We start from the raw sequence: 22,626 nt of genomic DNA, 5'->3' as shown, positions 1-22,626 counted from the left end.
TTGTGTGGGAGGTTGGCCTACGTGACCTCGGAGAACCCTTCCAAGTAGGAATGTGCAGTTCTAGGTAAGGGACAGGGTAGGGTGGGCAGTGGATGGCAGGGGTCCTTGGCACATGCCACAGAAGAGGACTCTCCTTTGGCTTGGAGGAGGATGCTGAGAGTGGAAGGCTTGGGGGGTGGGGGCCAGGCTAGGACCTCGGCCTGGGCTGTTTTATGAGGAACGACGTTCTGGGAGATCCAGGGGGTGTCTGCCGCCATCTGTGATGCACCTGGAGCCCTGGGCCTGGGAGACCTGCAGGGCAGCTCTGATGGGTGGCAGTATAGAAGGGTGGGCTGGACCCAGTTCCTTGAACTCCGCTCACACGAGACTAACTGTGGAGCACCCCCAAAATGTTTGGCTTTTGTTTGGGGCAGAGTGCCTGGAACAAATGGAGTTTTCATTCTTTCACTATCATCCCCATCCCTCCCTCTTCTCCCTCTCACACGGGTTCAAGGCCATGCGTGCCCTTCGTGCACTTACAGTCTGTCATGACCAGCGATGTATGCTTTCATGATCAGACACACACAGCCACGCATAGGCTCTCGTGGCGCCCGCATGCTCTTAGCAGCACACATGATTTCTTGACTCCCAGATGCCCGGGCTTATATAACCACACACACCTTCACTCCCATGACTATACACACACTCACAACACATTGTGATGATCAGACTCATAGTCATGTGTGTCATGAGCCCTTGGCGTATGACCACACACAATCTGTCTCACCATTACACATACCTATGCACTGTCTCACGCACGTGCTCTCAGAGAGGACCCTGTCCTCACGACCGTGCTCTTACACGTGGGCACTCTCTCATGGCCATACATACACAGCACACGTTCTCATGACTATTACACAGCATTGCACAGGTACACGGGTCCCCACACACGTCCTCTGTCTCATAACCTCTCCCACCCTTTTGTGCCCGCGCACACACACGCACTTTAGGATGCTGTTCTGAGCGCTCTGGGCCTTTCGTGCCCTGGTGCCTGACAGCACTTCCGTCTTGTGTCCCTGATCCCCCCCCCCCCCCCCCGGGAAGTTCTGTTTTCTGCGGTGTGACAGCTCCCTAATCTGATGGGCTGATCTACCAATACAGAGGCTTCTGAGCATTTTTTTTTTTTTCAACACCAGAAGAACCCTATGTGTCCTACAGGGACCCTAGTTCTGAGAGATTTCTTATTCCCCAGATACGCCACACTTGCTACTTTGTTTCTTCTTCTGCAAACCTTATTTAAAGACATCTGTGAGTGTTAAACACTGGCTCTGCTTAGCAGAACTTGGCCCGGGTTACCGAACCTGATGATGGAAGTTCAGCCAAAGCCACGTATGTGCTGTGTGCAGTGGCCCAGCCTTACGTTTTGCTTTATGCAAGCGTATGATCTGTGAGACATTCAGAATGTGGGAAAGAGTCGGTGGGCCCCCAGTGCCACCTGGGTAACCTTCTCAGCTTTACGGCTCTGTGCCATTGACGTGCTGACTCTCTGAGGGAACATGTGTTTATTTTGGCAGGGGTCTCCTGTAGACAGTGCTTAGCCCAGGGTTTTTCTAACCTCTTTTTAGACTTGGAACCCTCTTATGCACACGAAACCTTAATCAGGTGGTCGGCCACAGTGATGGATTTGGAGCTGACGAGATTAAATTAAGAAAAGGGAGCTCGGGGGCGCCTGAGTGGCTCCATCAGACCTCACTCTTGATTTCAGCTCAGGTCATGATCTCAGGGTTCACGAGATCGAGCCCTATGTGGGGCTTTGCGCTAACAGCGAGGAGCCTGCTTGGAATTCTTTTTCTCCCTCTCTCTGCCCCTTCCCTGCTCACGCTTTTAGAAACATTTTTTTTTACATTTACATTTTTTTTACATTTATTTTATTTTTGAGAGACAGAGAGACAGACGCAAGTGGGGAGGGGCAGAGAGAGAAGGAGACAGAATCCGAAGCAGGCTCCAGGCTCTGAGCTGTCAGCACAGAGCCCAATGTGGGGCTTGAACTCACAAACCGCCAGATCATGACCTGAACTGAGGTCGGACGCTTAACTGACTGAGCCACCCAAGTGCCCCACCTCTGTGCCCTTTTTCCTCCTGGGCTGCCCCTAAAGGTACTCTCTCATAGTCTCTAAATCCTGCCTTCGTTTAAAGAGGTAGTTGTGATGGCTATACTTTTGGGTATTTTAGAAGAGGAAGTATTTAGAAGAGGAGACTCACAGTCTTTCTTTCCCCACTAGCCTTTGACGTTAGTCTTCCTGGGGTGGTGACAGTGAGGGTGACCATGCAGCCAGGTATGTCCAGGGTAGCCTGGTTCACACCCATGTCCTGGTGTGATTGTTAGCAGCACCTCCATTCATTCTCAAGAAAGTCCTGGTTTGGGGCGCCTGGGTGGCTCAGTTGGTTAAGCATCCCACTTCAGCTCAGGTCATGATCTTGCAGTTCGTGGGTTCGAGCCCCACGTTGGGCTCTGTGCTGACAGCTCAGAGCCTGGACCCCGCTTTGGATTCTGTCTCCTTCTCTCTCTGCCCCTCCTCTCACTCATTCTCTGTCTCTCTGCCTCTCTCTCTCTCTCTCAAAAATAAATAAATGTTAAAAAAAAGTAATAAAAAAAAAAAGAAGGTCCTGGTTTGGATGGTAAGTTGTATGTTCACCTAAGCGATAGGCCATGTCTTGGGAAGAAGGTGTCCCATACCTGACTGCTGGGGAGCCGCTGGGGAGATGGGCTTCACAGATACAGGCTTGGGGACCCTGCCGGATAGAGACATTGCTCCCTGCGTCTCTCTGAGTGCACCCAGCATTAGGAAGGAGAGTGCCTGGGTCTGGCAGTGGGTGCTAACTGACACTTGGGTAGGGTGTTTTATTCCTCGTAACAGTTTCTGTCTCTTATCTCCTTGGACCCTCATGACAACCTATAAGATCAGTAGAGTGTGTTGTGTTCTGGCCTTCATTTTCCAGATTTGGAAACTGGAAGCCCAGAGAGATAGTCTCACTGCCGGTCTTTTCGGGGGCCCGGAGAACTGGATGCTTTTGAAGGGACATGTAGCCAGTCAGCAGTGAGAAACTGTCAGGAGAGCTTTTCTAAGGGTTTTTCTCTGGGAATGGCTTCCTGTGGCTGACATGGATTTTTAGTTTTCTTACTGTGCTTAGAGTGAGCCCGGCCTTGAGGTGCTTTAGCGGCCTGGGGTGCTAAGAGTTAACACCGACTATGTGCTGGACAATGACCTCAGCACTCTGGGTGCATTAACGCCAGTGATCTACATATCGGCTGTCCGAGGAGGGCCTGGCTATCCTCCCCACTTCACAGATGAGGAACTGAGGCTCAGACAGATGAAGTCTCTTTCCAGAGTCGCATGTGTGGTCAGTGGGGGAGTCGGCAATCAGACCCATCAGCCTGCTCCAGAGTCTTGCAAGGGAGGAGGGGCGCCTGTCTTGCTCTCAAGAAGCTTTCCTTTTCAGAGGGCAAGAGAAAGGAACCTGCTCCCAGGCCTTGGGCCAGTGTTCACTCTTTTGGAATTCCTCTTCTTTGAACTTGGTCAGCGATGGTCTGCCCAGAAATGACTCTGCCACACGTATCTGGTCAGTTCCATGTATGTTAGGCCCCTGGAGGAAATGGTTCTCACCCCAGAGTATTCAGGTGCGATGATGTGTCACGGAGACAGGTATAAAGAAAGGGCCGTGCCGGGTCCGTCGAAGGGCCAGTCTTACCTGTAGGAGAATCAGAAAGCGCTCCATGGAGGAAATAGTGTTTGAGATGGGCTTGGAAGGGTGAGCGGAAGTGCCTTAGACTGACATGGAAGGGGCCACTGAGGCAGGCTGGGTGAGATGCTAGAAGCTGGCGAGCAACATGGTGGGTCTGGGAGCATGACCCCAGGGTAGGGAGTAGCAGGGGAGGAGACTCACTGGGCTCTTGGGGGAGAAGAAGAGTGAGGGTGAGGCTTTTTGGGGTGGTGGGCTGAACAGGGAGAGGGGGGAGGGAGGAGAAGCTTCTGGGTTAGAGGGAAGGAGAGGTGGGCAGCTGGACTTCATTCAGAGGATTGTATCTGAAAACCCCGCAGGGTGAGGGGAGCTGAGGGCTCTTTCTGTAGTTCTTGTGAGAGTGTGGTGTGGGGTGCGGGGCTCAGGGGACTGTTGACAGCTCGGTTTGGAGTCCTTAGGGCATCTGGGGTCGGGGGAGGGCTTCAGGTGGGTGGCGGATGAGGCCTTGGAAATGAGTCACTTCCAATGGGCAAGTGACCATGGTGGCTGCTGTGCAGAGGCCTTCCCCAGGGGGCACGGGGGTGGGGGAAGCCAAGGCGATATGTCCCTAGGCTGCCTTGTCCCTGGACAAGGGCGAGAAATGGCAAAGGAGTCATGGCCTGTCTTCCCTTTCGCAACTGCCTTCCCCTCCTCCTTGGAGTCAGACAGACCGGGATCGAATCCTAGTTCTTCCTCTTACCAGATGCGTAGACTTCGTTACATGACTCTGAGACCCAGTTCTCACTGGGAAGAATTGGAAGAATTGGGTCTTCCTCGTGAGGAACTGTGAGGATGGAAGTAAGTTAATAGATGTTAACCGACAGCCCAGTGCCTGGTATCGAATACGTCAGAGCTGCTATCATAATCAGTATTATTTTCCTAGAGGACCGCCTCCCTCCCCTTCCTCCAGTTGAGTGGGAGCATGGGAAGGAAGGGAGCACAGCCCTCCTCTTTTGCCTCCTTGCTCTGAGGGGCTTCACCCTGAGGCCCCCTCTTGGCCAAGCTCGTGGCCCACTCACATTTGGGCACAGCTCCAGCCAGCTTTGCCCTAACCCTTTGGCCTCTACAGGGCCACCAGCTTTGCCCTCGATGAGCTCCCTCACCATGGTGGGGCCTGCCATCTGGTAGGGCAGTAGGGAGCCAGCCCGTGTGTGTGTGTGTGTGTGTGTGTGTGTGTGTGTTCAGCCAGAGCATCAGACCCAAGTCAAGTGCACAGCCCTTCTGTTTGTTGGGAAGAGATGGGGGGGGGGGTCGTGACTCTTGGAAAGCCAGAGAGGCCTCAGATTTGCCTCTTCTGTGTTTATGACTCCAGACACCTGGTGTGGGTCCAACCCCTCCATACACACTCACACACTTGCACTCACACTCATGCCTGCTCTCTCTGGAGCCCTCTTCCTCGGTGTCACAGCCTGCCCGTACTCCTCACCGGCAAAGCCCCTCAAATGCTCACTTTGGGGGCTGGTAGCTGTCGCCTCTGAATCAGGACCTGTGAGTGTTACTTAGAAATTGTGCAGGAGTTGAAGAGGCTTCTGTTAGGCTGAGATGATAATTGCGCTATTTAAAGCCGGCCCTGGAGCCAGAAGGAGCCAGGTGTCCCGACCCGGTTGCCCTAGAGCTCCTGGCTGTTGTTCACCGTGCCGCACAAGTGGGGGCAGGGTAGGGGGGTCCTGGCCAGCCATCTCGGGGCATCTGCCTGGCATCGCCCTCTGGGCTCATCCTCAACCTGCTCTACGTGATGCCATTTCACTAGCGGAAGTGGAGTGGTTACCTGGCACCTGGTTGGGAGGGAGGCTGGGAAAAGCTGGGGGCAGCCAGCTTCTCAGTTGCCAGAAAGACCAGGAGGACTGGGGGAGGCCAAGCTGGACCAAATAGCCAGCACATCCCGGCGGGCAGCCTGAGGTCTGTTCTTCCTTCCTGAGAACCTCCCAGCCCCTTTTCCGTAGGAGCTAGGACAAGCCCTCCCACAGGCCTGCCTTTGCCCTCTACTAAGGTAATTCACACGCCCCTGCAATCATGGGGTGCTTTCTGCTTTTCCCAGCTCTGTGTTATCTGTGATCTCATCCCTCGAAGGTGGGCAGAGCAAGGGTCGTGGGTTCCATCTTACAGCAGAGCTCTCAGTAGGTGGCGACAAGCCCAAGGTCATCTGGCTGGTCTGTGGCAGAACTGCACCCGAGGTGTCCAGAGTCCCGGCTCTGGGCTCCTTCCTCTCTTACTACACTGCAGGATGCCTGGGGATCTGTTGGACTGAGGCTGTTCCCAGGACCCTGAGCTCCTGAGTGCACTACACTCTTCTTCCGAGGACAGGTTCTGTCACAAGGAGCCTCTTCCCCAGCCGGACCCTCACTTCTCTCTCATTTTGTCTTGGAGTGGGATGGGGGAGTGGGAGGGGACGAGGGCCTGGCAGCTGGTGAGTTTGGAGAGGTTGTGGTCTTTCAGCCTCACAGATTAGAGCATTCGGGGTGAGGGTCGTGGGCACAGTGGGAGGGAGAATTGGAGGAATCGCTATTATTGGCATGAGTGAGTTGGCACTTCTGGCAAGACTGGGGTAGCAGCCCCTCCTGTCTACTCCCATCTGCTCTGTGGGGCAGGGACGTCGGGCTGGGAGAGTGCAGACCAGGGTGCTACTTTTGACCTCTGTAGCTGCTAGGGACCCAGCCCTCCACGGTGGCTTCCAGCTTGGGGAAAGGATCCCCTGGATCAGAGTCTGTGTCCAGTGTGGGTCTGGGAGCATGTGTGTGGCCACACGTGTACGTCCCAGGTCCCCATGGTTCCGCGTCTGCTTGGATGCATGTGTGCGTGCACGCGTGCGTGTGTGTGTGTGGGCGTACCCACATGCCTGCCTGAACTCCTGGGCCCCCTGGGAAGGACTGTGGGGGTGAGCTCAGGAGTTCTCAAGCTGGTGCTCTAGCTTGTGTCTGATCTAGGCCCACATTCCTCCCCAGCCTCCCTCTTGCTGCTCCCATTTCTGCCTGGATCATGAGTACTTTGGCGGGGGGGGGGGGCAAGTGGGGGATGATAGGTGGGTTCAGGTAGAAGAGGCTTGGTCCTTCTCTGGTTTCCCTGCTGGGTTCAGCCCTGCCACAGGCTGGGGGCTGCCCAACGTCCAACTTCTTTCCTCGCGTCGGGTCCTCATACCTCCTGTCTTTCCCCTGATCGTCCCAGTCTGCCTGTTGCCCAGTCTGCCACCGGGGGCGGGGGGTGGACAAGACGCAGTCCCTGTGTCCCCCAGATGGTAAGAGGAGGGAAAGGAAGGAAAGCATCATTTAGAGAGCATCTCCTGTGTGTGCCCATTACCGTGCTGACTGCCTCACATCCTGTCTCTCATGCAGCAAGAGCTCTTCTGAAACGGATTAAAGTAGTGGCCTCCTGGCAGTGGGCAGGGGGGTTGGAAGGCAATGGCAGGCAGAGGAATCCCCAGCTGCACGCTGCCTTCCTTGGTACACCTTTCTTTGCTCTGACCACCGGGCTTCCCCGTGCCGGGCTCAAGGTGTTCTCAAGGCTAGGCTGGGCACACGTTCCCCAGCAGGGAAACCAGCCTGCTGGCAGTGGCCGCGATGGGCCGTTACACGGTGGGAGAAGATTCCCGGCCACGCGCAGGGGCCCGCACGCCTCGGGAGACTGACACCCTTTACCCCCACCTGACCGTGGGTTCCTTCGCATCATTCGGTTCCTGCTCCGACACGGAAGTCGCGGGCCACGACTTCAGAACGGAAGCCTGCTCTCTGCCAGGTTTCAGGAGGAGGGGCGACTTGAGCTGGAGCCTCTTTTCCTTTTTTTTTTTTTTTTTAATTTTTTTTTTAACGTTTATTTATTTTTGAGACAGAGAGAGACAGAGCATGAACGGGGGAGGGTCAGAGAGAGAGGGAGACACAGAATCTGAAACAGGCTCCAGGCTCTGAGCTGTCAGCACAGAGCCCGACGCGGGGCTCGAACTCACGGACCGTGAGATCATGACCTGAGCTAAAGTCGGCCGCTCAACCGACTGAGCCACCTAGGCGCCCCCGGAGCCTCTTTTCCAAATGATGGGCATGGAGCAGGTCAGGGCTCTCTGCCACCCAGTGCCCAGCCCGTGCCTTTCCAAGGAACCGTACTGGGTCAGTGGTCAGGGTAGGAGGTACCCTGGCCTTGTCTCCTGTGACCCTAGTAGTGCACCCTGTGTGGGTTCACACCTGCTTAGAGCCCTTTAACCCCTTCTGTGCTTACCTCGGCCTGAGTGCAGGGGGGAAGGCTATGGTGGGGCAGAGACCCTATTTATCCCCCTTTCACTTTCCCACCCCTGGGTCTCAGGAGGACTCTGGGCAGCCTGCTGGCTGCTCCCCTGCCACTGACTGAATCATTTCTATATTTGGCCAGTGAGCCACGTGGGTGGGGAACCACTCCACTGCGGCTGCACTTCTGACAGCTGGGGGGTGGGGAGAGCTGGAGGCAGAGGCTACGGCAGCGGGCATGTGCGTTCCTTGGGAGAACTAAGGAAGGCGCCATCCGAGTGAGTGAGTAAGCCTGGAGGAGGGGCATGCGCTGACATCTCCTTATCCTCCCCCACGTTCTGGTCCAGGTCCTGTTTCTTCCCCCCCCCCCACCCCGCCCCCATCCCCTCCCCTGGATGCCCTTCTTTCCTCAGCTGGTCCTCAACACAGCCTCTTCTCCCACAGACCACTGCCCTCCAGAAACGATGGGCGTCGCTAGACCCAGCTGGGACTCTGCCAGGCTCCAGCACTCAGCCTAAGGAAGGGCCCTCTTCCAGCCCTGCTCTCCCTGCCTGTCATGGCCACACTCGGCTGCTGCCCGCTTGTCTGGGGACATAGGGCACCCAGCCCCAGCCCTGAGAGGTTAAGCCAGGCCCTCTGGCTCCATTCCACAGGGGCACTCCGGGCACCAGGCCCCTTTCAGAGCAAAAGCGACTGATGCCATGGGAGAAGCCCCTGCCCACCTGCCCACTCACCTGGCGCTGCCTGCTCTGAGACCCATGCACTGGGTCCCCCTGGAGGTGCCAACCCTGTGAACCCCTCCCCTGTCCCCCGACGCTGAGAAGGCCCTGTCCACCCCCACCATGTGTGAGGTGATGCCCACAATCAACGAGGGGGACCCCCTGGGGCCCCCCCATGGCGCCGATGCTGACGCCAACTTTGAGCAGCTGATGGTGAACATGCTGGATGAGCGGGAGAAGTTGCTGGAGTCCCTTCGGGAGAGTCAGGAGACCTTGGCAGCCACGCAGAGCCGGCTCCAAGATGCCCTGCATGAGCGGGACCAGCTCCAGCGCCACCTTAACTCCGCCCTCCCCCAGGTAAGGCCTGATTGTCTGCACCTCCCCACATTCTGCCCCCCTCTCCACCCCCCCACCCCGCCCTGCTGAGCCCTGCTGAGCCCTGCACACTCTGGGCCCTCAGCTTATCTGCATCTGTTTGCTTATCGACAAATGGAATTCACAGAGCATTTAACTTTCCTTCATCTCCCTACATAAATCCTTTCCCTGTCACTCCCAAGCTCCTCAGCCTGACATTGGCTTCACCTGGAGAAATGGGTGGACTTTGATGCGGGAGAAAAACCCAGCCATAGTTGCCAACTGCAGTGAGCCCATGCGGCCACCAGGTGGCACCCTAGACTGGAAAGACACTTCCGCCTTGACTGATCCTCACCAGTGCCCTATTCTTGGAGGTGGTGGGTGGGGAATCACAGAGGGTGGAAATGGAGAAGCCTTAGAGAGCATCTAGTCCTCTTAATGCACAGATGGAAAAAACAACGGGTATCACATAGAAAATTCTAGGCAGAGCTAAACCTACAAGCCAGGGGTCTTGACACCTGTCTCATGCTCCTAAATCAACACCACTACCACTAGCAACGATGGTCATCATTTCTGTTTTCCGTGTACTAAGCACTGTGTGTGCGGTTTGCCCCACTAAATGCTCATAGCTATGAAGCTGGTACCGTTACCGCCATCGTCTCTGTTTTACAAACGATGGAGGTGAAGCTCGAGGAGGTTAGTCAGTTGCACAGCCTGTGAGGGTGCTGCTGGGACCGGGGAGGAAGCTCTGAGGAGCCACACGGCTCCCGACTCAGCCCCAGGCTCTTTCCCCACATGTGGGGAGGAGAACTGAGGTGAACCCAGGAGGGCTGCGGAAATCTCCTACTGGGAGCTCAGAAGTGGTGGGGGGCAGAGTCTTGTGATGCTTCATCAAGAGGGATATGGAGCCCTGGTGAAGAAATGGCATGAGAGGTCCTCGCTGACTGTGCATGAGGCCCCAAACAAGCCCTAGAATGAAGGAGCCAGTCCCTGGCCCTGGGGCCCACAGGCTATAAAGGAGATGGATTAAAAACCCAAATGACCGGAAGACCAAGCAGGGGAAGAGAAGAGGGGCTCCAAAGGGTTGTTGAGATGGTGGTAAAAGTAGCCGCCTTTGGTGGACTTGTGCTAAGTGCTTTCCATGCGTTGGCTCATTTGGTCATTGTAGCAACACATGAGGGTGGCCTCTACTTGTGTCTTACAGATAGAGATGGAGGTTCAAACAGGCTAGATGATTTGTCCAGGGTCACACAGCTAATGGGGCAGAGCTGAGATCTGATTCCAGCCGCACACTGGGAACTTCAGGAGGGCAGGGATTATGTGTCTCTTGTGTATGTACCCAGGGACCTGGTACACGGTAGGTGCCCACAGTATTTGTGGTTAAACCATGGGCTTCTAAGATGGTGCTCTTAACCACTGTTCCAGACAGTTTTCAGAGGAGGGAGAGAATCTTCCACTGGGGAGTCTGGAGGGTCCCAAGGAGGTATATCCATTGAGACGGGCTTTGAAAGCTACATGTGATTTCATTAGGTGGTGACAGAGGGTCGGGCTTCCCATGGGGAGGGAGCCCATTGAGCAAAGGTGTGGAATTAGGATGGTTTGCTGGTGATTGGATGTAGCAGGAGACCCAGGTTGACCAGATCTTAGGGTATATGAAAAGAAACCATGAGAAAGAAACTTGAAAACCAGGGTAAGAAGTTTATGTTCAGTGTTGTAGACAATGCCGTGCTTTGGGAGATTATCCTGGCAGCAGTGTGTCAGATGGGCTAGAGTTGGGGAGGAGGCAGGTGTTCTGGGGTGGGGAGCCCAGGAAGGGAGAGGAGAGAGCCCTGGTGGTGGGGTCAGGGCATGGGGCTGGGGGCGTGCCGAGTCCTGCCTCTGGGTACAAGTGTGTGTGTGTGTGTGTGTGTGTGTGTGTGTGTGTGTGTGTGTGTGTAAACTAAGGAGTGGAGCAGCACTGGCACCAGGCCTGGCTTTCCACCTTTGGCCATGGCCTTGACAGAAAGCAGTAATCCAGGAACAGGGTTAGAAGTCTGAGACTTCTCAGGCTCTGGCATCCCTGGGTCTCTGTGCCCTTCCCACAGCCTGAAGTGATCAGTGGGGACTGCTTTGGAATTTTTCCTTCCGTCATGAGTCCTTGGTGTGTGAAGGAAGCTTTAGGTTAGGACAGGGCTGCAGCTGTCGTTCAGTCACTTCCAGACGCTGGGCAGCCACAGAATTTGCGCCACCTCTCTGAAAACTTTTCTGGAATAAGGTGATGTCTACTTTAGTTTTTATTAGTATTTATTTATTTATTTTTTGAGAGAGAGAGCATGAGCAAGGGAGGGGCAGAGAGAGAGGGAGAGAGAAAGAATCCTGAGCAGGCTCCGTGCTATCAGAGTGGAGCCTGATGCGGGGCTCGAACTCAAGAACCAGAAGATCATGACCTGAGCCTAAGCCAAGAATCGGATGCTTAATCAACCGAGCCACCGAGGCACCCCTATGTCTAATTTAATAGGATATGATGGACCTGGAAATGTGAGGCCAGCTTCTCACCCCTGTGTGCTTGTCCTGACCCAGATGGGTGGGTTGAAAAGGTGTCTCACGGTGTGTGGGCCTGACAGCGTGGGAACAGGGCCCCTCAAAGGGATACTTTGAGCATGGTTACCCAGTAAGGCCAGTGCAAGTGCCCTGCCATCAAGCCCCGGGATGCAGCCCTGGAGTAAGTGAGTGGCACGTCCCTAGGATGTGTGCTAAAGCCAAATGGCGGACTGGGCAGGTCTGCAGGCTGTCTTGCTCCCCTGTCCATGGATCCTTATTTCACCAGCCACCTGCAGCTTGCAAAGCCCTGGGGAGCGGGGGGGAGGGAGCTCCCCGGGGTACTCCCTTCAAAGCCCCCTCTCTTCCTTGACTAACATCTTGGGACCTTACCATAAGGGGAGACTCCCCTCTGTCTGTTTCTAAAGGATGCTGTCATCGGGTTGTTGGGGAAATAGAAATACAAAATAGGAAGGACATAATCAGGTTATACGTTGGCTGGAGGGGCAGGGGGCTGCTAAGCAGATTCGGTGACTTTCTCACTCTTGTTTCCACCTCTGTCCCTGGCACCCTAACACATACTTGGAATGCATGGAGGGCGCAGAGATGTGGACCCCTCTAGGGATGCACATGCTGGCTGCGGTTTACAGCCCCGCGATACAGATGGATGGGGACTTTTCTGGGGGCAGGTGCTGGAAGTAAGGGACGGGTGAGACGATCCCACCATTGACGTGGGCGTGCAGGACACCGGTTAGGGGGCAAATCCCCAAGCACTCAGAGGCCTTGGGGGTTTTCAGGAATTTGCCACCTTAACCCGGGAGCTGAGCATGTGTCGGGAGCAACTTCTAGAAAGGGAGGAAGAGATATCAGAGCTGAAAGCAGAGCGGAATAACACAAGGGTAAGTGGGTGACCTGGTGTGTGTATGTGTGTGTGGACCCCTTGACCAAGGGAGCTGGCATGGCCAGGGCCAGGCATACCCCCCGCCCCTTCCTAACGTCTTTTTGTCTTGTGTTCTGGGATCAAATGATTCAGCCGTCGGTGCTAGGCTTTTCACCTGTAGATGGGGGTGGTCATAGGAAGGTCGGGGTCCTGGGAGAGAGGCCAGGCCAGCTGGCTCGGGGCAGGTGTTCTACTGGGGCAGCAGGTATTTACCAACATGAAGTATTTCGGTGTTTTAACAGCAGTGCACATGGCTGTACTCCTGTCCACTCGGTGGTCATGTGGACCCTGCTCATAGCCCCTGGGGCATATGCTCACAGCCCTCCCTCTTGCCCTCCCCTGCTCCCTGTCAGTTGCTTCTGGAACATCTGGAGTGCCTGGTGTCCCGCCATGAGCGGTCGCTACGGATGACTGTGGTCAAGCGCCAGGCCCAGTCACCTTCGGGGGTCTCCAGTGAGGTGGAGGTGCTGAAGGCCCTCAAGTCGCTGTTTGAGCACCACAAGGCCCTGGATGAGAAGGTACCCAGCCTGGCCCACCGCGTGGCCCACTTCCCTGGGGCCTCTGTGAGACCCTTCTCTGCGATTTCTGCATCCTGTGCTTGGGGAAAACAGCCTTCTCGCTTCATAACTGGCCCCGCCCACCACTACCACCGGCCTGATCTCCAGGTCCTCCTCTTAGGTTCCCTCTCAGAAATTTGCCTCTTGGCAGGTCCCTCGCTTTGCCTCATGCCCAAAGCTGGTGGATCAAGCCCAGGCTCCTCCAGCCTGAGTCCAGTGGGGTCCCTGTTTCTTCCTTCATCTCCCCTTTCTGCGGGCAGGTGCGGGAGCGGCTCCGAGCGGCCCTGGAGCGCGTTACCACCTTGGAAGAGCAGCTGGCGGGTGCCCACCAGCAGGTAAGCTGCCTGCCCACCGTCCACCTGCAGACGGCTCCTGGAAGCCACGGCAGGTTTACTGATCCGCCCCAACCTGTTCTGCACTGGATTTCTCCCACCGTCAAGGCTGGAGACCGCTAGCCAAGGCGAGGCTGGGAGGCAAGGGTCTGGAACAACAGGAAGTTCTCTCCTCTTTGACTCACTGCCCTGGGGGCTGTGCCCTACAGGTATCTGCCCTGCAGCAGGGGGCAGGGGCGCGGGATGGAGCGGCAGAAGAGGAGGGGGCCGTGGAGCTGGGACCGAAGCGCCTGCGGAAGGTGGGTCATGGGAAACTGCGTGGCAGGGGCAGGTCTTCCGCCAGACGGGAGGTGAGGGCCCTACCCCGCTTTAGTTCAGCAGAGCAAATGCTTGAATTAAATTTGGGACTTTCTCCAATATTGCCACCTCTGTGTCCTTCTTTCCCCCACCCTGCCTGCAATGAAATCTATAGATCTTGAGCGTGTGTGTGCGCCCAACGTGCTGCTGGCTCATAATAACGTTGTCCACTTGAATCGCTAGGTGCCGTCTACCTGGTGTGTCGGTGTCAGGCGAGATCCCTTCTCTCTCTGAGCCTTTGTTCCCCTAGTCAGGCCCCTTCCTAGGTTATAAGAGTCGGAGACAGCAGGAGGTGGTGCGCACTGAAATTGGAGGCAGAGCTGTGGTCTGCTCTGGTTGTGCTATCCCTGGGGTGGGCCAGGGGAGTGGGATACCCTGGGCCCTGAGGACTGACTGGTGGCTCACTGTCCCTGGAGGATGACACGGGCCAGGTAGAGGAGCTGCAGGAGCTCCTGGAGAAGCAGAACTTTGAGTTGAGCCAGGCCCGGGAGCGACTGGTCACCCTGACAGCAACCGTGGCCGAGCTTGAGGAGGACCTGGGCACGGCCCGCCGGGACCTCATCAAGTCGGAGGAACTGAGCAGCAAGCACCAGCGGGACCTCCGGGAGGTGAGCAAGGCCCCCCGCCCCCACCCCCCCCCCCGGCCCCATCTGGTTGAGTGGGGGCATTCAGCACCCGGGAGGGGAGGTGCTTGGATGCCCTGGGGGTGGAGGGAGGGCCGGACCTGGGCTGGAGGGTTTAAGACTAAATACTGGGTGGGCTCCACTGTGGGGAGGAGTGGCGGGAGGGATGGGTCAATGTCAGAAACCGGCAGGGCGATGTGGGGAAGATACAGCCAGCCAGGTATTGGTGGGGAGGTGCAGACAGGATGGGGGTGGGGTGAAGCTGATGACGTTCCGTCCTGTCCCCTCCTCTCCTGCCCAGGCTCTGGCCCAGAAGGAGGACATGGAGGAGAGAATCACGACACTAGAGAAGCGCTACCTGGCTGCTCAGCGTGAGGCCACCTCCATCCATGACCTCAACGACAAACTGGAGAACGAGCTGGCCAATAAGGAGTCCCTGCACCGCCAGGTAACTCCTCCCGATGGGGTGGGGGCAGGCCTCGTACTTGACCCTGGAGGCCCTGGTGGTCATGCCGGAACCTCCCCTTGGTGGCCCAGGAGCCCTTGGGGGTCCTGCTGGTCACCTTGGGAAAGGGGAAGCCAGGCCTCTTGGGCAGCCAAGAACCAAGGTTGTCCTTTGCTTCTCTGGCCTGGCACCTGCTCTCTCCTGAGGCTGGGGCAGAGGGTCGGGAGGCTTCGGTGTCCCCTCTTAACTCTCCCCCGCCCCGCCCCGCCCCGCCCCACCCGGTGCTAGTGTGAGGAGAAGGCCCGACACCTGCAGGAGCTGTTGGAGGTGGCGGAACAGAAGCTGCAGCAGACTATGCGCAAGGCCGAGACGCTGCCGGAGGTGGAGGCCGAGCTGGCTCAGAGAATTGCGGCCCTCACCAAGGCGAGTGGGCCCGGGGCCCGGGGGTCTGCCCCTGCTTCCCTTTCCGCTCCCGGAGCTCTTATGGAGCCAGGCAGTGAGTGGAGACGGCGGGAGGCACGCGGCACCGGGAGCCAGGAGACAGCTTCCCACGGCATGACTTCACTGTCCGTGTCTGTCGGTTGGAAGACCAATCCCTGCCCTCATCACCCCACAGGGAGGGGACGGTCCCCTGAGAAGGGGTGGAGAAGCCCTGGGAGAAGTAGATGAGACTGCGTGGATGCAGAGCGTTTATACTTACACTCTTGTGTTAATATTTCCTTTTGTGTGGGGCTGGAGTCGAAAAATTAGGACTTTCGTCTCTGGAAAGATGAATTCCGAGAGGAGATAGGATCAGAGGGGGTGGAGGGTGGGAGTTTAGACCGAGCTTTTTTTTTTTTTTTTTAACATTTTATTTTATACTCGATTTTTCTTTTTTCTTTCTTTTTTTTTTTTTTAAAGTTTATTTATTTATTTTGAGAGAGACAGAAAGAGAGTGCAAGCAGGGGAGGGGCAGAGAGAGAGGGGGGCACAGAGGATCTGCAGCAGGCCCTGTACTGACAACACAGAGCCCGATGTGCGGCTTGAACTCACGAACCACGAGATTATGACCTGAGTCAAAGACAGATGCTTAACTGACTCAGCCACCCAGGTGCCACTGAGTATACCTCTGTTTATCAAATTGAAGCATTCTGGGACCAACTCTGGTTGCTTGAAGGTGGCGGCTTTAGGATTAATACAAGGCAATAGAGTTGTACCTGATGGGTAGTAAACTTTGTGGAGTAATCATTCTTAAGAGGCGTGCAGGCTGGAACATCACAGGATCTGGAAGAGCTGGGTAAATGCACAGATATAGGCATGGGATGGGTTAATCAAGAGAATTTAAGGGTGTCTGCAGCAGGCTGGATGCCTTCAGGGGTGGCCTCACTTGGGATCACCTTCGCTATCCTCCCTCCGGCCCACTGAGAGAAGGAATCAGAAGTAAGCATCAGGCCCCCGGAGCTTGGGAGGACACAGGCTGGCCAGTGTGGCAGGGTGGCAGCTTGGGGGCGCTGCGGTGAGAACCTGCAGCCTGGCTGTCCTCGGGGAAACCCAGGATCAAGTCTGCTTCTGCCACCAACTGGCTCCGTGACCTGAGAAAAGTCACCCCCTCCCCAATCAGGTGTCAGTGTCGTTATCTCTTTGATGATGCCATCATCTCCATGATGATGGGGTTGGACTTGGTGGTGTCTGAGACCTTTCTAGCTCCTAGGGATGAAGTGCTGGGTTTAAAGTGCAGTAGAAGATGTCACATGTGGGATGCTGAGCCGTCAGCTTGAGTATCTCCCAAAACTGCCAGGAAGGATGGGCTGAACTGAATAATATATTCAAATGACTCAGTGGCGGCGGGGGGTGGGGGGGCTTTAAGGAAGGATTTCCTGACTGTGAGATGTGTGATAGTCTGGAATATCTAGTCAGCAGAGACAGTGGGGTCTCCATCTCTGGAGACACATGAGTGGAAGGGAGACCACTCTACTTTGGCTCGTTTAATTACAAAGATGATAACCACGGCTGGCGTTTACTGAGTGTTGATTGCGTCCTAAGTGTTTGCCATGGATTATCTCATTTAGTCCTTGCAGTGGTCCAATGGGCATAGGTGCTGTTGTTATCCGTGTTTTACAGTTGAGGAAGCTAAGGCACATAGAGGTTCAATGACTTGTCCGAGGCCACACAGCTGGGAAGAGAGGGAGCCGGGATTCGAACCCAGGCAGTCTGGCTTGCGTCCATACTCTTAAGTGCAGGTGCATCTGCCCGGAGGCATACAGATTTATGGTAGCTCATGTTTTCTGGTGGAGTTTTCTCTGGGAGCCTGGAGAGAAGTTACAGTCCATTGGGCTGCCAGCTCTGGGATTTTTAAGTTTATTTATTTATTTTGAGAGAGAGCAGGCGAGAGAGTGAATATGAATGCGGGAGGGGCAGAGAGAGAGAGCAAGAGAGAGAGAGAGAATCCCAAGCAGGCTCCTCACTGTCAGTGCAGAGCCCGATGTGGGGCCCAAACTATGAGATCGTGACCTGAGCCAAAACCAAGAGTCGGACGTTTAACCGACTGAGCCACCCAGGTGCCCCTGGGATGTTTTAAGGCAGGCCCTGAGCAGGAAGAATGGGGTGGGGAAAACACCTGGCAGGAGGTAGCGAGTACTTGGGGAGAAGGGCAGTGGTGATGGCAGTTCTGCTCCGAGGTGAGAGGTCGAGGGCTAGGCTTCGTTGGTACTGAGGCCCTGATCCCCCAAGGGCACCCTGGCACTGGGGGATGTGGGGGCCTCAGCAGGCTGCACTGACCCATCCCTGCTTCCAGGCTGAAGAAAGGCATGGTAACATTGAGGAACACCTGCGGCAGCTGGAGGGGCAGCTGGAGGAGAAGAACCAGGAGCTGGCAAGGGTGAGGGCACCGGGCCGGGGCTCTCGGTCCCCCTCCCTGTCCCCAGGGCAGCCTCCCAGGATGGTGGGAGCTGGGAGGGGCCTGGCCAGGGACAGAGCCATAGAGGGGCAGAGGAGGTGGTCAGGTGAGTGGGCTGGAACTGGGGGGGAATGGATGGCTCCCCGGGAAGGGCCTGGGGTGACCTGGTGCCAGGTGTGCTGGCTATGCAGGTGCGCCAGCGGGAGAAGATGAACGAGGACCACAACAAGCGGCTGTCAGACACCGTGGACCGGCTGCTCAGCGAGTCCAACGAGCGACTGCAGCTGCACCTCAAGGAGCGAATGGCGGCCCTGGAGGAGAAGGTGCGGTGGGACCCCGGCCCGGGTGGGCGGGGCTGCCGGGGCGGGGCGAGGGGTGGGTGTGGGTGGAGCCGGGCGGGCCCCGAGGGGAAGAATCGGTATGTGAGAGGGTTAGGGGCGGGGCGTGTCCATTCCGCAGACACTAGTGGACTGACCCCAGGGAGGCTGGAGAAAGGAGGAGCGGGAAGGGTGGGGGGGGGGCGGGCTGGCCTGGGGAGGTGGGGCGGGGAGGGGGAAGGTGCGGGGCGGAGTCCCTAGCTCGCAGCTCTTCTCCCCCAGAACACGCTGATCCAGGAGCTGGAGAGCTCCCAGCGGCAGATCGAGGAGCAGCACCATCACAAGGTACCCAGCTGCCGGCCAGCCCCGCCAGCCTGGGAGGGCCGGGCTTGCCTGAGGAACACGCCTGTGTTTCATGCAGCTGCTCTGACACCCAGCACCACGCTAGTCCGGGCACAGACTATTTCACTGATCCTCGCTAGAGCCCGTCACGGTGGGTGCATCACCACCCACATGTAAAGAAGAAACGGAGGCCATAAGCATAGGGCATAGGGTGGGCAGCAGAGAGGCAGGGCCCAGGGAAAGATTTGGTGGGGCCCTCAAACCTGGTAAGGCAGGAGTCTGGTGATTCTGGGAGGATTAGGCACTGTGCCTGCCTCAGCAATGTCTGTGAGGTCTGGGCGGGCACCGGGCGCCCCTCTGCTGCCCAGTCTCCATTGCCATGCGTTTGTGTGGTGGTGAGGGCTCAGCAGGCCTATTCCGGTAGAATCCTTACCCAAGACAGACCCTCTTCCGGCCCTGCCCCTCTGCCTGCCCACTGCCGACCTTTCTGCTCCCTTTCCAGTTGGACCTCTTCTCTTGGTGTCATCTGTGAGCCTGGCCGGGGGCCCCTGGCTTTGGACTTTGCAGTACATTCTTCTGCTTCTCCCCAACTCTGCTGTCCTCTCTGTCCCTCTCTCCCCTCTCCGCCCCTCCCTGGTCCCACCCCCACCCCGGGTCTGCCTGGCACAGGGCCGCCTGTCTGAAGAGATTGAGAAGCTGCGCCAAGAGGTGGACCAGCTGAAGGGTCGAGGGGGGCCGTTTGTGGATGGCATCCACTCCAGGTACTGGAGCGCGGGAGGCTGGGCGTGCTGGGATGGGGTCCTGGATGGACCCTGAGGAAGGAGACTTCCTCCCACCAAAAGACCGCCCAGGACCTCAGGGGTCCTCCTCCTATCCAGGGTGGGACACTGAGGCTCCAAGAACTTGGTCAAAGTCACCTAGCTCACTTGGGCAGCTTAGAAGGAGCACCTGTCCTCTGAGCTGAGGGATGCTGAGAGGCAAGTAAAGACAGGATGCTCCTTCCCCAGTGCCATGGGACACAGGCCATGCTGTTTTCCTTGACAGAGGGCATGATGCCCTTGCAAGGGGTCTGCTGAGTTACATGCTCACCCATGTCCCACAGGACTTGCTCATGGCGAATGTCTGGTTCATTCTAGTTCTTTTGAGTCACCATCTTTAGGGCTCTGGAGGATTGTTGTTTGAGAGTTAAGGACCGCCTAGGTTCAGGTAGCAAGCAGGGGGCAGAAAGGCAGCATGAGAGACTGAAATGAGGCATTAAGGACTTCCTTACTGTTGGAAGTTGAGATGCCATGTCCACGGTTGGTGACATCCCTTTTTCCAAAAACATTTGAAGAGATGGTGAGTGGAGCTTTCTACCTAATGTTTGAATTAGGTCCATGTTTTAGGGAACTACTGGATTCCCCCCCACCCTCACCCCCACATTTTGCGAAGTCATTGACATTGAACTCAGACCTCAATCCTGCCCCTACTTCTCTGCCCAGAGAGGCAAGGTGAAGACTGAAGATACTAGTAGGTGATGCCACTTGAGGTTCATGGCTCCTGGCTGTTTTCTTTCCAAACCAAAGTGTCACAGAAGAGAGTCTCACAGGTTCCCTTCGGTCGTGCTCTTGCCATATCAGGGAGATGGGGATCAGCTTCCCTGAAGGAAATGGGTACATGCATATAAATGTGTGGAGGGGTAGGATTTGAGTTAGGGAAAGGGACGTTGAATTTGAAGAAGAGAAGCCTGTGGCTGTCTGGAATAGTGGAGATGTAAGTACCATCTTCAAGTTCATCAGAAATTGTTGTATAGGAGAGGAGTATGGAGAGAAGCAGGGAGTGGAAACAGGAAATAGTAGGTGGGATTCCTCTGACCTCTTCCTTCCCATAGGTTTCTCAGAAGAGACCTCCCCCCCCCCCCATAAATAAGACATGACTTAGAGTATATCAAGCCATTTGCCACTGCTTGCTTTCCTTAATGGTTGGGAATTCTTGGCTTTGACCGTAGAAATACAGGACCCATCATGGAATTGGGACTGAACTGCAGGGGAGGAGAGGGAGATAAGCAGAAACTCCCTTTTCCCTGCAGCTACCTTGTACAATCCGCTGTAGGCTTGCCCTGTCCCTTTGCCCTGGGCCCCCTCAAGGCTTCCAAATTGGGAAGGCATAGGGAAGAAGTGTCACTAGGGAAGGCTTCCAGACATTCCAGAGCATCATAACTGGGATTCTAACATCTCAGAGTTGAAATAGACCTTTGGGGCATCTCTAGCCCATGTCTCTGATACGGTATCAGGGTGTCCTGAAGTTTCCTGGGGGTAGGAAATATGCCTGGGTTGAATTTTGGCTAGGGACTCTTCCAGATTATGGGGAAACCCAAGGAATGTTGCTTAGGAGAAAGCAAAGAAGCAAAGGCCCTCAGGATTAAAAGGACTTTTAGAGATCCTTCCTTCCAAAGTCTCTCAATGCCGGGAGCTCTCCCACACCATTCTTGTCAGGGCCCGAGAGCTGCTGCTTGACTAACTCGTTGATGGAGAGCTCAGCTTTTTAAATTTTTGTTTAATGTTTATTTATGTTTGAGAGATAGCCTGTGTGCGAATGAGCGGGGGAGGGGCAGAGAGAGAGGGAGACAGAGGATCCCAAGAGGACTCTGCACTGATAGCACAGAGCCCGATGCAGGGCTTGAACAAACTGTGATATTGTGACCTGAGCTGAAGTCAGACGCTTAACCAACGGAGCCACCCAGGCGCCCCACCCCACTCCACCTTAAACATTTTTTTAAAAAATGTTAATTTTTGAGAGAGAGAGAGACAGACAGACAGCTTTTCTAAAGCCACCAGATGCATCCCAAGCCAAATTTTACCATTCGTAGGTGCTTCTTATGTTTTCTTTAAAAAATTTTTTTTGAATGTTCATTTATTTTTGAGAGAGAGAGAAGCAGAGCGTGAGCCGGGGAGGGGCACAGAGAGTGGGAGACACAGAATCCGAAGCAGGCTCCGGGCTCTGAGCTGTCAGCACAGAGCCCGACGTGGGGCTCGAACTCACAAACCGTGAGATCATGACCTGAGCCGAAGTCGGACGCTTAACCGACTGAGCCACCCAGGTGCACCCAAGATGCTTCTTATGTTAAATGGAAAGCTGCCTCCCTGGAACTTTCTCCCCTGGACCATTCTGATCCCTGGGGCACCAGAGAATAAATCGAATCTTGGTTACATGGCAGTCCTTAAACCATTTACGATAGCTCTCTGCCTGCTAAGACTCCTCTTCGCCAAACTGAAGATCCTTTAACCCTTTGGACCTAGCGGGTGTGAGCCGGGGCACTCAGTCTTCAGGGCTGGCCTTTTCTCCCCCTGAACCCTCAAGGTCGCATATGGGCAGTGCAGCGGACGTGCGGTTCTCCCTGAGCACAGCCACCCACGCGCCCTCAGGTCTGCATCGCCGCTACTCGGCACTGCGGGAGGAGTCTGCCAAGGTGAGGGGTGGAGGGGTGAGTGTGGAGGGGTCTCCCCAGGGAGCTTGGGGTCAGTTCAGCCGCGTGCCTGGCTCCAGTTTCACAGACGGCTGGCGTGCGGTGCAAATCCTCCCCCTCCCGTCCCCCCCCCCCCCCCCCGCCCCGTGTGGACAACAGCTGCAGCCGGGGTTGGGGCCACTGTCAGCTGCAACAGCTGTGCCCCCTCACTTTGGCCTCCTGGTGGGCAAGCGGTAGGGGCTGGCGGGCGGCCAGCCAGTCCCTGAGGCCCCACTGAAGTGTGTGCACGTGTGCCTGGGCGTGCAGGCGTGTGTTTCTAGTGGTCGGGGTGGGAGATGCAGGGGCGAGACGGAATTGGCAAGCTTTCTGGAACAAAAGCTGTGGTTTGTGGGGGAGTTGAGGGAGGGATGGCAGGTTAACTGGCCCTGGGGATGGCACCTGAAGTTTTCTGAGAAGCAGCTTCAAGTTCATGCTGAGACTGCCTGGGGAACTGGGGCGGGAGGAGGGAACAAGAAAGATAGGGGCAGAAAAGGACCAACTTCCTCTTTTTTGGGGGGCCATGTGATTCTGTTTTAACCCCATAATGGTTAAGCATGCTTTGTCTTGAGCCCGGGCCCTCTACATGCGCCGAGGCACTACAACATACATGTAGAGAAGGGGGGAACTCCTAGCCTGGTAGGGGAAGGTTCATCTCTGCCCTTAGGAAAGCCCTCGTCTGATGGAATCGCAGCCTGAACGAAGGCTTCTCATTCTCTCTCCCCTCACCCTTTGCTCTTTCTGTTTTTAAGAACACAGCAGGTGCCCAGGAGCTAGAAAGGAACCCTAAGGGAACCTTG

General features: G+C 56.0%; 1 protein-coding gene across 1 annotated transcript in view; it reads left to right on the top strand.

Annotated features, from left to right (window-relative positions):
* The window catches only part of PPFIA4 (PTPRF interacting protein alpha 4), a 51,199-nt gene that overhangs the window by 4,316 nt on the left and 24,257 nt on the right, over positions 1–22,626 (top strand). The window contains exons 2-14 of the mRNA XM_047076663.1: positions 8,412–9,043; positions 12,355–12,456; positions 12,851–13,015; positions 13,315–13,389; positions 13,596–13,685; positions 14,160–14,351; positions 14,668–14,814; positions 15,100–15,234; positions 17,585–17,668; positions 17,878–18,009; positions 18,286–18,348; positions 19,015–19,106; positions 21,685–21,793. Coding sequence (XP_046932619.1) covers positions 8,810–9,043; positions 12,355–12,456; positions 12,851–13,015; positions 13,315–13,389; positions 13,596–13,685; positions 14,160–14,351; positions 14,668–14,814; positions 15,100–15,234; positions 17,585–17,668; positions 17,878–18,009; positions 18,286–18,348; positions 19,015–19,106; positions 21,685–21,793 — 1,620 coding nt within the window. The 5' untranslated portion in view covers positions 8,412–8,809. The remainder of the gene's footprint in view (positions 1–8,411; positions 9,044–12,354; positions 12,457–12,850; positions 13,016–13,314; positions 13,390–13,595; positions 13,686–14,159; positions 14,352–14,667; positions 14,815–15,099; positions 15,235–17,584; positions 17,669–17,877; positions 18,010–18,285; positions 18,349–19,014; positions 19,107–21,684; positions 21,794–22,626) is intronic.

The sequence above is a fragment of the Lynx rufus genome, unplaced genomic scaffold, assembly GCF_022079265.1.
Source record: "Lynx rufus isolate CCGP_SWC_20201006 ecotype Redwood Valley unplaced genomic scaffold, mLynRuf1.p SCAF_15, whole genome shotgun sequence".
NCBI classification, from domain to species: Eukaryota; Metazoa; Chordata; class Mammalia; order Carnivora; family Felidae; genus Lynx; species Lynx rufus.
Note: the sequence above shows the minus strand (reverse complement) of the source record. Positions and strands in the feature narration are given on the sequence as shown.